General features: G+C 43.8%; 1 protein-coding gene across 5 annotated transcripts in view; it reads left to right on the forward strand.

Annotated features, from left to right (window-relative positions):
• The window catches only part of NAV2 (neuron navigator 2), a 390,205-nt gene that overhangs the window by 151,790 nt on the left and 223,356 nt on the right, over positions 1-15,059 (forward strand). For 4 of the 5 annotated variants that reach the window (XM_077114211.1, XM_077114212.1, XM_077114213.1 and 1 more), the window contains exons 4-6: positions 376-448; positions 10,574-10,841; positions 14,755-14,823. In XM_077114211.1, coding sequence (XP_076970326.1) covers positions 376-448; positions 10,574-10,841; positions 14,755-14,823 — 410 coding nt within the window. The remainder of the gene's footprint in view (positions 1-375; positions 449-10,573; positions 10,842-14,754; positions 14,824-15,059) is intronic. The other variant, XM_077114214.1, reaches the window with a different exon arrangement.

Raw genomic sequence — 15,059 nt, forward strand, 5'->3', positions numbered from 1 at the left:
TCTACTAACCCCATCCCTTCCTTCACTTCTCTGGCAATTGCTTAGGTTTTCAGGATTGCACTGATGACAGTGACCGACATAAGAGCTCCAGTTCCACCCTGGTTTTTTTGGCAGCCATGAGCAATCCAGGAAGTGCAACTTCTGGAACTGTATGGTTGGGATATTAGGTAACCTTTTCCTGTGCAAGTACAGACAAGGGGAGTCCTAACCTGCATCCATCCATCTATTGGGCATTTTGATGTCGTTCTATTTTTCCTAGTTGAGAATCTTTGCAAATCCACAATAAACCCTTTCTCCCTTTGTTCTTAATAAGAGATGGCACAAGAGGAGGATGGACATTTATTGAATGTATATTTTTGGGTTTTTTACCCCTAGATTGAAAACATCGATGCTTGCTTGAATTTCCTGGCAGCTAAGGGAATAAACATCCAGGGGCTGTCTGCAGAAGGTGAGTTGGTATACTGGTCATTTAACTGCCCTTTCATCATTAGGATGCTCATCTGCTAATTATTGATTAATACAGTTAAGAAATATTAGTGGGCTTCTCTGGCTTTTTGTTCCTTCAGACAGCTCAGTTAATGCTTGTCCAGACTTGAAGCTGCAACTTTTTTATGTCCTCCAAATATCACTCCAAAGATACGCATACACTCCTACCAGCCACATCTGCAAGAAACCGGGAGGAGTGAAAACAAATAAAGATGAAGCTGCCTCAGTTTGAGATGGGTTTGGTTACAAAACAATGCAGATTCGATTCATCTGTTTAGAGACTCAATTATCAAGTCAGGCCTTACCTATGAGAGAGAAAACACTTAAACCATGCAACATATTTAAACCGTACAGCTCTCAGGGGTAAAAAAAAAGAAAGAAAGAAAAAAAGCCTAGTCTTTATCTCTTATTTTATTCAAAGCAGCATGCTTTTCCTTGCTCTTAAAAAAACAGACAAATATATGTGATTTATTAATGAGATGCTAAATGTTTACATCCTGATTAGTTTTTAATTACTTCAAACATGGTGACTAATTAGGACATTCGCTTTAGATAATGGTTTGCTGTTAAATTAGGTATTGGTCTGGAGATGGCTGGTCTGAATTCTCAGGTTCCTCAGGCAAAATCTCACCCTGGAAACCTTCCCTCTCTCTCCTATTTGTAAATACGAGCAGCTGCCAGCTTAAAAGCTGCCATGGGCCCCAGCCTCCTCCCAAACTCATTAGGTTGCACCTGCCTTCAGTTTTCCCAGAACAGGTAAAGCAGTTTGGGTTTCAGATGATACCATGTTTTCCTGGTGAGGTTGCCTTTTGAAAAGATGCGTGTTAGCATCACCTCCAGCGGTCAGGGTGGGGAGGACTAGAGCAATGAAGAAGAAAACAGCCAAATGGAGTAGGTAAGTTTGCAAACGTGTTTTGGATTCCTTGTGAGACCTGTTCGTTGCCTTTGCTCTGTTGCATGCTAAAAGCTTGATGTCCCTGGCTGTACTTCCAAACTGTCTTGTAGTGGGGGTGGGTAGTATAAACAGCCGCTGTTGGTGCCTCATGGGTGTGTCACATCTGAGTGTTGGAATTCCCTGAGTGGGAAATTGAATGTGGTGGGTGTGCCCCAGGTCAGGCATAGATGTAGTACTCCAAGAGGTGCCCTGGGGTGGGTTCTCATCCCTGGGGACCAGATCCGGGCTGACTGCTGTGTGAAATATACATTGCTGGGCGGTGGGGTGGGAAGCTGGGGTGGGTGTGTTGCAAGGTTGCAAGGTAGATAGTTAGGGAGATGCAAATTCTGTTTCTGAGGCACACACAGCTTCCTCCGGCTAGAGAGCTCTTTTGCTGGCTGGGATGTGGCTGGCACATCCTCCTCCTAGCTTCTGGGAGTGACTCAACTCCCGGGACAGGAATTTGTAAAGCAAGGGCTCTACAGGATGCAGCCTCCACCGACCAGCCTCATCCCACGGGCCCTGGAGGTGACAGCTGGTCACTCAACTGTCTATCCATTGTCCCGCCTTCTGCCTCATTTGTTTCCCCATCCTCTCTGTACCTTGAGACATAGAGAATCTATGCAATAAATATTTGTTGGATGAATAAGTACCTATACTTACTGTGCTTTTAGGGATTTTACTGTGTCAGCACCAGTTCTCACAAATGACGTGTGAGTTTATAAATGCCTCAGTTTACAGAAGCAGAAACTTTGTCCTAAAGAAGTTATGAGTAACATCCCTGAGACATATAGTTAGTGAGTGGCAGAGATAGATTTGAACCCAGGTCTGTCTGATTTCAGAGTTCATGTCCTTTGTACATGACATGGTTTCTTTTGGGGCAACAGCTGGATAAAATCTAGCCATGCCACATACAGGGGAAAGAAATCAGAAAAGATTTAGAACTCTTTCTTCCTTGGAACATTGCCTCAGAAGATGTGCACCCCATTGAGGTAAATCATGCAAAGAAGCACTCACCCTTCCCCTTTTGGATGTTGGGATATGTCCCCTCCTAAGAGTCTCTGACATAGAGGAACATACTGTAACCTGCGTTGATGCATGGACATATTGGGATATAAATATGAAATGGTTTTATAGGAGTTCAATAACCGCCCCTAATTGTGCTATGTCAAACCACCCGTCTTTCTTGCTGGGTAGTGTCTCACTTAATGATATCTTGGCCCTAATCCACAATTTTTCAGTAACGTACAGTTGTTAGATTTGTTTTATGTCAATATTTATGACTCAAAGTCTTGTTCATTTTTAAACTTCAATCTCAAACCGTATTCAAAACTCTTCTCCTCTACACCCCCCAGTGCAAGTGACTTTAGACGCTTGAAGGGGGGTGGGGCGTGGTAGCTTGACTTCCTTTCTCTTCCCCTTCCCTTTTCCCTGTGCCTGAGCTTCTGGGATTTGGGCAGCAAAGAAGAGGTAGCGTTCTGCGGTGGTGAAGTTGCAGGCCTCCGCCCTTGGGTAACTGTAACTGCCTCTGTCCATAGGTGGTGGTCTCAGCATGCCCTGCTGACTGGGTCCTTGCTCACATGCTGGTCCCAGGACATTAGAAGGGTTTTTTGAAATTTGGTCAGCTCTTCTAGTTCCCCCAAGCTGGTGGCACTCATGTCCCACACCCCAAGATAGACCTCTCTCTGCGCATACTCGAAGGGTTGTAGACTGCAGTTCTTTCTCATGAGCCCTCCGTTATCGGCCTTAAGGCCAGCAGACTGTGTAGACCACCTTCTGCTTCAGATGGGTGGAACAGGCCTCCTGTCACCTGGCAGTCGCCCGCCACAAGTCTGTCCAGTTCCATTACACCCACCCAGGTGGCCAAGAGGTAGAGCTGTCAAATTTCTGCTAAGCAGATGTCCGAAAGGGGAATAGAATGCCAAGCTCTGTCTCTTGCCGGCACTCCCACCTTAGAGTGATTCTCTTGGAGTCTCCATTCCCTTCACTTCAAGGAAGACACCACCTTTTGTTTCCTGGTAAGGAGAGAAAGAATCCTGTCTCTATGGTGTTTGAACACCCACCCCTTACCCCCTCCCCACTTACACCCCTCCCAAAAAACAAAACACCAATGACCTTCTCTCATCTAGATCTTCTTACATTAATTTTGGGGGGAGTAGGGATGATGGTGTTAGTGGTTTGGTGATAAGATGATTCTGAACTGGTGCAGCTCAGTAAATCCTATGTAGAGGTGGCTATGTAGAGGTCCCCAACTTTTGACAGCCCCTTGAACTTATACAGTGAGGATAACTTTTATCCTCATAATTGGGCCTTATTCACAATTTTTGGGGTTATAGGAAACATCTCACATGACATCCTATTAAAATAAAAAAAAAAGAAACCATCTATTGAGAACCCACCATGTATCAGTCACTGAGCTAAGTGCTGTACACATTTGTATCTTATTTAATTCTCCCAGGAGCCTTATACAGCCAGTATTGGCATTATACCCATTATACAGATGAGGAAACCAAGACACGAAGAGTCTGTTACATATGGGAAAAGGGAGGCTCCCAAGATTAGGCTGCAGCTAAGCTATCCACATCTGCTGATTCAAAGGCCTGGTTCTTTCTATGTCATCACACTGCCCACACTTCTAACCACCTGCGTAAATAATAGAAGTGCATTATAGTGTTTTAAAAAATGTAGTTTTAATTCTCTTTGTTTTCTTTTTGAAGATGAGTGCCCTGAGGCTCCTTCTCTGATGAAACCTTAGATACATCCCCACCCTTTCTCCTTGCCAGTGAGTAAAGCAGGGTTTGGAACCCGGGAGGGTGTATGCACCTGTCCTTAAAACATTTCAGTAACTCAAACCCTGCCCTGACTTGCATCTTAAAATGCCACAGAAAGCCTTTGTTCCAGGGCACAGATGGCGAGTGCTTCTGGGCAGATGGAGATGCCCAGTGGAGATGGGGCTGGTGTGGGGTGCTGCCCCTGGGCCAGGTCCCCTGCCCTCTCTGTGTTCCTGAAGGCTGCACTCGTCTGTCTGCTCTTGGAGACATGCCAGAGTCCTGAGAGCTTGGGCCTCACCCTTTCCTGGGGTGATTTTCAAGTTCTGCCCTCCTCCCACCCCCAACACAGGCCTTCCCCAAAACATACACCACCTGTCACAACCATCTGTCAGTCTGTCTCTATGAGGAACTCCCTTTACCTCTGGGAGTTTTAGGAACTGAGTTGTGCTACCTGGGCTTGAGTCCACCCTCCTATAATGGAGAGTAGAGGTCAGGAGATAGGAGTCTTCTATTAAGTTCAGCAGACATTGAGCCAGGCACAGTGGTAGACCCTGTGATACACAGATATTCAAGCAGTCCTACACAACTAGCCTTCATTCCAATTAATAAGGTACATAGAGGCTCCTGTGATAACCCATGAGGCAGTGATCAGCTCTGCCAGGACCATCAGGAGAGCTTCAGAGAGGTGCTGATGCCCCTTCCTCACCCCACTGGGATTTGCAGGATGAATAGGTTTTCACCAGACATAAAATGCTGGTGAAGGGAAGTCCACATGGAAGATGGGCATAGGTAATATGGGAACAATGTGCTAGCTCTTTCCAACCTTGTAGATTGAGGAAACAGAGGCAGGAAGAACCTTCTAGTTACCTCCTGGAAAGCATGTATGCTCTTAAAGTGAACTCATTCACTTTTAGGCAAGACTAGGTTTGCTGCCCTTATGGCCAGAGACTCTAGATGCTGAGCTTGCCCCTCTTTTCATCCAGGAAGGAGGTCTTCTGGGCCTTTTGGATGAAAGCAGCAGGTGGAGCATTTCCTCCCACCTACATCACCTAAAACCCTAAGTTGGGTAGTAAGTGGAACCAATTCTGTGCCTCAGCAGAAGCGCCCTGTAGGCTCTGGTCCCACCTCTTCACTGCATTTCTGTGGGTAGGCTCGTTGGCAGACTTGGTAAGCAGTACACAGAGGGCAGCAAGAGTGGGGTTGTCAGTTATGTGGTGAATGCTAGTTATGTAGACACCACATCTAAGTGAATAATGCCAGAGAATCCACATTCCCAAATCAGCTAGGCCAGCCTTACACAACCATGGCTTAAGGAAATTGAATAGGAATTCTGCATCTCTGAAGTCTGAGGCAGCCCTCCCTTTGGTTCCAAATCCCTTCTTCCCTCGAAGCAGGTTCCTTTGCCTTAGATTATTCTGTTGCTTGTGCCTTTGTAAACCAGGCCTGAGATATATTTTAAACAATGTTGGAAAGAAAACAACTCTGCCTCGACCCTTCATGCCCAACCTTAACTATGGCATCTAGGCTGGTTAATACCAGCCACGAGGAACAAAGAAATCAGCCAGAACCCAGAGAAATTAAGAGGCAGGGCAATACTGAATTCTATTGGAAAATGAAACCTCTGTGCTTTGTTCTTCAGTCTACATAGGGGTAGTCACAAAAAGAAGGGGTAACAGGATTGCAGTGGTGGTTTAGCCACCAGCTAGTGAGGGTCTCCTTGGTCAAGTCTGTTCTCCTCTGTAAGTCTACATCACTTTTGTCTCTCTAGAAATCAAGAGTGTGAGGTTAGTTGATTGGACATGAAAGGATGCTCCTTCTCCAAAGCCTTGGGAAGTGTTATGATGGGAACATTTTTGTGGGCTGGCAGATTTTGTTTTTAGACTGCCTGTGAAGCAGGCTCCCCAGGTCTCGTGGAACATGAATACATGGCATTTGGAAATATGAAAAGAACACAATTCTGGCTATTTTGGATACTGTCTGTTATAGACCACCCATGGCATAAACTGTGTGGTTTTCCACCCAGTCAAAGCATCCAACATTTGAGATTTTATGTTCTTAAAAGAAAATTAAACAATCTAAATGTCCATCAAATGGTGAATGGATAAACAAAATGTGGTCTATCATATAATAAGATACTATTCAGCACTACAAAGGAATAAACTATTGATAAGTTATCTAACATGAATGAACCACAAAAACATGCTAAGTGAAAGAAGCCAGAAGCAAAAGATTACATATTGCATAATTGCATTTATTTGAAATGTCAAGAAAAGCAAATCTGAAGAAACAGAAAGCAGGTTAGTGGTTGTCTGGGTGGAATTGGGGATTGACCACAGAACACATGAGAAAAATATTTGGGGGATGATAGAAATGTTCTAAAACTGGTGATGGTTGCACTAAAAATCAGTAGGTGTACACTTAAGTAAATTTCATATATGCAAATTATACCACAATAAAGCTACTTTAAAAAAAAGAAAAGAGAGAAAAAACCACCATTGAATTTTCTCTATTAGATTATTCATATGATTTCTGGATGCTAGTGACTATGGGATGCAAAGGATTCATTAGAAAAGAGAAGGTACAGCTTTTAAAAATTTTTTAATAATTGTAGTATTAATTAAAATCCATGGTCTAACTTAAGGTTCACTGTTTGTTTTGTATAGGTCCATGGATTTTTTAGTTTTATTCTGTTACCATATATGTAATCTAACATTTCCCCTTTTAATCACATATATTACAGTGCTGTTAATTGCAACTTCACATTGTTATGCTTCCATCACCATCATTCATTACCAAAGCATTGCCATCATTCCAAATAGGAACACTGTACCTTTTAAGCCTTAATTCCCCCTTTTCTATCTCCACCCTGGCCCCTAGCAACCTATATTCTAGATTCTGACTCTGTAAATTTGGAAGAGACAGCTTCTTACTTTTCCTTTGGATGAAGAGCCCTGTTTGAGTTCTGAGGGGCTGCAAGAAGTAGACATGTCCATGTCAGTACTTTTCTTGACCTACCAGTATAAACCAAGTGCCATCTGGCCTCCAAGGAATCCTCTCCTGGAAGCTTGCTTTGTCGTGTTCTCTACCTTCCATGGTCGCTTACTGTGCTTGATGGTTTGTTCCATTTTCCCTAAAACATCTTTTCTTTATCAAAGACCGTAGTGCTCACACACATATACTTTTCCTTAGGAGGCAGCATTTTTTTATTGTAAAGATCACTAATTTGGGAAGCCAGAAAGACCTGGGTTTGAATTCTATTGTCATTTATAGATTACTGAGTTTTCTCAAGATTCATCTTCTCTAAGCCTCAGTTTTCTTCTTTAAAATGGGAATATGCCCCATTGTACCTTTTCCACAGGGGAGTTACAAGAATTAAATGATGATTGAATAAGAAAATGAATGCAAATCACTTAAGACATTGCCAGACTCTATACCTTCCCTTTGTGGTTGAGAAAGTAGACTTGTTCTACCTGCAGCCTCTCAGAACTCAGTGAACCCTAAGTTAGACCATGAACTTTAAGGTAGGAAACTTTTGTCCCAGACTCCCCTTCCCTCCCCCTCACTTGGTCCCACACAGCTTGGGAAGTGACCAGAGGCTGCAGCCTGGATCCCTCATACTTCCCACCAGGGACACAGACTATGAAGTATCTTACAGCAATGAGATAGATGCCCACCCTTATCCAGACACAGAGACCCAGGCAGGACACAAGCTGCTGAGAAGGGTACAATACAACAGAGCACTAAGGAGGAGCTTCCAAAACAGGGTATTAGGGAGGGAATGTCAAAATCTACTTCTTTACCCAAAGTAGCAAATAGCCAGGCAGAAAGTGTGTGATTCAACTGTTTAGGGGCCCAGGGAACAGAGGGAGGATATTCCAGTGCCCAGGTCAGTGCAGGATGAAGAGTCTGAGAAAACGTGGGTCAGAAACTGTAATTCCAGCTATGGCATTGGTCCCCAACCCGCATCCTTAAAGGAATTAGAAGCAAGTGGCTCAATCCTTGCTTGAGGAACGGCTATGGAGTAGGGTGTATGTGGGAGCCTTCCAGCCCAAGTAAAGAGGGGGACACAGCCTAACACTGAGCCAGATACTGGCCGGTGAAGTGAGAAAATGGGACCCCTGCTGTTTCAGCATCAACCAGTCAGACCATTTATCCCTGTAATTAGTACTACTTTCTTCCTCCGATGAATTCAATTTCAAGGGGAAATTTTCTGCTTTCCTGAGTTCCTTAACAGATACTAACCTGCATGGCTCAACTTGATCCTGTTCCCAGCTGCCATCACTGTCCATGTGGGTGACCATGGGTGGGTCATTCAGTCTGTGGGCTTCGTTTTTCTTATAAGTATAATGAAAAGTCAACTAAATCATCCTGTCCAAGCCCCATCAGGATCCTGTAATCCTAACGGACTTAGAAGAATATTTGGAACCAAAAGTGGAATGTGCCACCAGGGTACATTTCTGCTTCACTTTCCTTAGGACAGAGAAGGAAACAGAGCTGAAAAGTTAACACTGAACTATCCGAAGAAACTGGGGGGCTTGGCCACCGCATTGGAGCTTTGCTCCCCACATTGCATGCACAGTGCTGCAAGCAGTGACTGTACCCTCATTTGTGCAGGTTGGTCCTGGCTTACACCTGTCAGCCTGGTGTAATTAAGAGCTCCCTCTTGCTCGCAGAAGTGTTCATGGTTTGCAGGCTGGATTATAAAACCATCATTGTTAAGGCATGAAGCTGGAGAATCTCATTCAGGATCTAAGGCTGCAGTTGTCATATATAACCAAGACAATGAAGACCTGCGCTGTTCCCAGTGTGCCTGCGTGTATATGCTCTCACTTGATCTGCAGACACTGTCTGAGGAGACAAGTGGTGTCAGTATTGCTGTTTTATGGAGGTCCAGAGAGACCATTGCTTGCCTGTGTCACATAGCTAGTAAATGGTATATTAAAATTAGACCTCAACACTGTGCCCGTGTTGACTTTGTGGCATGATCAGAACCTGCTAGCTACCTAAATCTAGGGTGGAGGAATGTGGAATCCCCCCAAGCAACAACTGAATTCTTCAGAGCCTGGAGAAAGAGAAGCACCAGCAGGAAGTAATTGAGCCTGGCGGAATCGGCAAATCACATCAGGGCAAAGGCCTGGCAAGCTGCTGTTCCTCCCTCCTTTGCACAGAGTGGGGCTTGTTTCTGAAAGGGCTCCATTCATACCTTCTGCTTCTCACCTTGTCCTTGGAGGAAACCCTCCTGCCTTTATTATGGGCAGCCTCTTCCCCAGTCCAGGACAGGTTTCCCTCATCCACCTGGCTAAAAAGGCCTTGGGCCCTGTGTCTTCTGTTCCCCTGCTCCTTGTCAGAGCAAGAAATTCAGCCTAAGGTGAAAGCAAAGCAGAGGGCGTGGAGTATGTTTGTACCTGAATTTTCCTCCTTCTCTGCCCTTCATGTGAGTAGCCCTAGTACTTTACCCTCAGGGTCAGTACAGACCCTGTCCATCGGCATCTGTGTTAAAAGAGCAGTGTAAAGAGAGGGATTGCCCAAGAACAAACACTCCCAGGATCCCTAGCCTGTGCCTGTGAATAAATATTTTATTCCTTCTCTGCAACTCTTTATTCATGCCTTGAGGCAAATGCATTTTAACATCTGAAAAATAATGTCTGGGGTAAAAATTTTCTTTTATCTCCACCCTGCTATAATCTCTTTTAATATAATGTAAAATAGAGGAGTGTGTGTGTGTGTGTGTGTGTGTGTGTGAATCCTTCCTTATGAAAGCAATTCCTTAAATGAAAGTTACATATTCAATAGACAAGAGGGACATATATATGTGTGTATATATATATATATTTTTTTCACATGGGCAGGCACCATGAAACGAACGAGACATATATTTTTGAGTCGTGTGTTTGAGAGAAGGATGATTGCGTAAAGCAGAGCAGGGTTTGGAGTGGGATGGCAGCCACTTGGCACCCTCAAGGTGGCTTGTAGCTTAGAATAGTACTTGGCAGAGCAGCCTGCAGACCAGTGAGTGCCCCAGCCCCTCCCTAGCCCGGCCCTGCGGTGGAAAGTGTCTCCAGCCCTGGGTCTGTTGCTTTGCCTGTACAACAAGCACAGTCTTGCTCAGAGACTCTTGCTTTTCTCGGTTGTGATTTTCCCTGGCATTGGCCAGACATCCAGTTGCAACTTGCCTCATGGGTCCACTGTGATCCCAATGCGAAGAATAAACTAATTTCTTTGTGTTTTAGGCCTGATTTTAATTGTTGCGCTTCCAATTAAATGTTCAGGAAGTCTGTCCTATCCTAGAGGAATTAAACTTGTGGGAGGGCCAAAACAGCCCACTGAATGGGAAAAAGAGACAGCTCCCCATTTGACAAGAATCTTTTTTATTATCTTCCAGAAATCAGGAATGGAAATCTCAAGGCCATTCTAGGCCTCTTCTTTAGCCTCTCCCGCTACAAGCAACAGCAACAGCAGCCCCAGAAGCAGCACCTCTCCTCGCCGCTGCCGCCTGCCGTGTCCCAGCCAGCCAGTGCCCCCTCCCAGTGCCAAGCTGGCACGCCTCAGCAACAGGTGCCAACCACTCCCCAGACCCTGTGCCAGCCTCATCAGCTGCACCAGCCAGCGCCTCATCAGCAGTCAAAAGCACAAGCTGAAATGCAGTCCAGGTGGGGACTCCTTGCCAGCCTACAGTTCTGTTTCTCAGGCACCCTCCTTCACACCAACCAAACCCTAGCCTATCCTGAACGTGTTTCTCATTCGATCTTCTTAGATGTCGAGAGCTACTGATAGTTAGTGGGGAATTAACATGACCTTGAAATGGATGCAGTGAGGCTGCCATCTATGCCTGGCGGAGATGTGGATTTTTATAGGTCAGAATTGCCAGCTGCCAGAGCTAATTAGCTACTCCTGCCGAAACTCTGCCCTATTACACACAGCCTCGTATGTAATAAACAGCCCTTAAAATAGACTTCAAAACCCTTTTGCGTGTTTGCCTACAAGCTGGGTGTTCAGTGTTACATGCGAGAATAATTTTTACAAAGTGGAGGCAAAAGGTCTACTCCAGTTGAGGTCTCTGCTTTGCCAGAAGAGAAATGTAAAGAGCACCCAAAGGAAGGCAGCAAGTGGTTGGTGTTAGCAGGGAAGGAAGCAGTCACTTTCCCTGAGAGGTGACATCCCACGATGGGAGCAGATATCAATAGACGTGACTGGATTTTGTTGACCTCAGGGAGCAGGCAGAGGGGTCAGGGGTTGACCCCTCTGCTTTGCAGGATTAGCATAAATCTGGTCCTCTGATTTGCAGGATTAGGGCTCGGATTTTTTGGTGTTTTCAGAAGGCCTGAGCTTTCCCATTTGGACTCATTAGAGAATGATGTACAAGCAGCATGCCAGAATAGTTACCGTCACTTTCTTACAAGGAATACTTATATTTCTAAACAAGCAACTGCCTTATAGATGGTTACAGCTTTTCTCCCTAGAGAAGGGCTGTTTCCCATTTGTGATGGTATTAAAACTAGCAGCGATGAGTGTGATGTAAGTCACATCCCCTAATTAATTATCTAATTATATCTAGTTCACATTATGAAAATTTATGGGCCAGGAGAAATGCCTGGACTAGCAATGAGGACCAGACTGCCAAGCAGCCAGCCATAAGACCCTTGCCCTGTGGAGTAGCCTATGTAGGAGCCTTTCCCTGAGCAGAGGTTCCCTGATGGACCTGGAGGATTTGAAGGATCAGGATTGCATTCTGCAGCGTGTTTATTATCTGAAATGTCAACTTGGCCTGTATACAGGGGAAGAATTCTGTGGGGAAAAGAACTAGGGAAAAATCTGGGTTAAATTGTTATTGTTACAGCAGATGTACTCAGAGTTTAGTCTGCTGATGCACATTCATTTATTAAGCTGGTATTTGAACACCTTCTATGTGCCAGGCACTGTTCTAGGTAGGTGGGGGTTAAGGGTGAATGAGACAGCCAAGATACCTGCTCTCTCTATGTTCTACTGAAGGATGCAGGCAAATAAACAAAAATCAGAAAGAAAAAGATCCGATAGTGATGGGTACTAGAATAAGATGGTAGGACTAGATTGCTACTTTAGGTTGGGTTGATGGGAGGTTTCTCTGAGACAAGGACACTGAAGTGGAGATAATAATGACAAGGTGCTAGCCATGCAGAGTTCAGGCAGAGGAAGTAGCTGGTGCAAAGGTCCTGTTGTAGAAATAAGCTTGACATATTGGAGGAGCAGAAAAAAGGCTAGTGCAGTGCAGCAGAAGCTCAGTGGGTGAGAAGAGGGGGAAAATAAGGCAAACTGGAAGCAGAGAAGGCAGCCACCATTTACATGGACATTGTGGTAGGCTGTGGCTCTGACGCCAGGTCATAGATTGATGGCTAAACTGGGTAAAGAGTTTGTATATCATTTTATGGATGACAGGAAGCTACTTGTGTCTTAAGCAGGAGAGAGACTTGATCTCATTTCAAACAATCACCCTTGCTCCTCTGGAGAATGGATTGTAGAAGAATAAGATTGGAAGGAAGGCCCCCAGGCAAGATGTTTTGTAGTCCTTTAGGAGATGATAGTGGCTTAGATCAATCAAGGTGGTGCTAGCAGATTCAGAGGTGGACCTATTCAGAATGTAGTTTGAATGTTGAGCCAATAGGACCTAAAAATGGATTCAGTATTTGGAGGGAGTAGGAAAAAAGGAACCACAGATGGAGCATAGATGGATGTCTTGCTTGAGCAGTTATAGGTGGTATTATTTATTAAGTTGAGGAGGCCTGGGAGAGAAACAGGTATATACTATGAGTCTTCATAAGGGGGCATAGAAAGGAGTATTTCTCAAATTTTGCCACAGAAACTTTATTTTATAGAACATCTCATTGGACAGGGTTCTAAAGAACATGTGTTGAGAAACACTAAGCTTGTGTCATGAGCTAGCCTGAGGCATCCATTTCCAGGGTAGGCGTTTGTTTACTTAAAAGAACCAGATGTTCCAGTTAAAGTGTCCAGCTCTCAGTAAGAGAAAACATTCTACTAATAATAAATACTTCACCTAAAGAAAAGCCAAACTCAGGTATGTCAGGTTTTGGTGATTTATTCCAACAACAGAGCAGTTCCTACCATCAAGGCCCGCTGACCTTATAATGTAGTCACATGAACTGGACTTTGGAGTTGCTTTATGTCCTCACTTACCCCTTTATCTTTGCCTAGGTCAGGTTACTTCTGCAGAGGGCTGGTTTCATCCATTATGTGCTAATCCTTTCAAATTTTTCTTCCAAAGGATGACTATAGATTTCTACACTAACACTTTGATTGTCAACTTAAAAATAGCAGAATTGCATCACTGGCTCAATTGCATTCTCTCTCTAGCTCAACCAGAATCCCAAAGGAATGATTGGACCATTGATCAGCAACTTCAAATATTGACACAATCTAAAATGCCAGGTTTGTTTGGTTCTCTCTTAGAACTCTGCCATATATGGCCAGGTCTAAAAGCTATTTTGGAGCTATCCTGGTTCAGCACCTCTTGGGGTAGCAAATACTAAAACTTAGCAGCTTTCTCATGAAGTTTGTTGATAAAAGGGTTATGGAAGTTGACAAAGGAGATCTGAGACATTGGTATGAGCGATCACAGCAACTCCTTTATGACAGGCTTATGAGGGCTCACTTGTACCTCTTCACTTCAGGTCTTATACTTTACACTCTGGTTGAGGAATCAATTCACATTTCACTTCATGAAATTCCTCACCAGCCTGGAGTCCAAGAGAGTAGCATAGTCTCCAAGACGCACTTCCCTCCCAATCAGTGTCTACTGTACATATTATTACATATTACAATATTCAGCTGTTTAGGGAAAAATTTCTTCATTTTGTTTTTCCATTCTCTTCTGTCACTTCCTAAGACCAGTGAAACCAAGATTGTATTTCTCAGCTCAGATCCTTTTATAAATGTGATACAGGAAGCAAGAAAGATAAATACTTCTGTGTTTCATAAGGCAATAAATAAATATTTTTCTTTTAAGTCCAACTAAGATCCTTCACCTGTACAAATTTATTTTCCAAAGCCCAGAACTTAGCAAGTTCAGCGGGCTTTCAATGGTCATTTCTATATACCCTTGAGAGCCAAAGTTCCCAAGACTAGTGAAACTCACAAATATCTATACCTTTGTTTCGGGCCAGCTTTATGGCACATTCAAGAAATTCCTCTGGAAAGCACCCAGTAGAAAAAGCATGTGAAATAGAAGTATCTAAATACTTTAGAAAGATACGAAGTTGTTTACTAGTCAGAGACCCCTGCTTTAGAGTCTTATAGTAACTAGAAGCAGAAAATACTTATTTGGTGTCCAAAAAAAGAAAGAAAACCACAAAAGTTCTATAATATTGATACCAGTATCTTCATAATGGAAATTTATCAAATCAGTAAAATTAAACCTAGAAAGAAAGTTGCATATTTTGGGAAAAGTGGGCAGAGGGGATAAAAACAGGACCATTCCCACTGTCCTAAGACTTATTTTTTGTTCATGTGTCTAACATATCTTCTCTCTCCTCACTCATCTCTCCTGCTTTTTTCTTTCCTATCATGCAGTACATCATCCAAGGACTCAGCTCAAAGCAAAATCATCCGCTTCACTCTCGGTCAGAAAAAGATCTCTAGGTTAGATTTTCCTTGTGTTCTGCAAAGCATGGTTAAACCCAGCCCATTGTTTTCTCTGCTCTGGCTAAATTTCCTCTTGATCCCTCTCTCCATTTCATGTTTGCAATTCAAGAAAACCAAACATGCTTGTTGGAGAGTTCTGCAAGTGGCCTTGAGTTGTTAAACACATCATATGTGTGTGAGTGTGTGTGTGTGAAAGAGAGAATGTGAGGTTCTGTATTTAATTTATTTTGGCT

Source organism: Tamandua tetradactyla, chromosome 8 (assembly GCF_023851605.1).
Source record: "Tamandua tetradactyla isolate mTamTet1 chromosome 8, mTamTet1.pri, whole genome shotgun sequence".
Classification (NCBI taxonomy): Eukaryota; Metazoa; Chordata; class Mammalia; order Pilosa; family Myrmecophagidae; genus Tamandua; species Tamandua tetradactyla.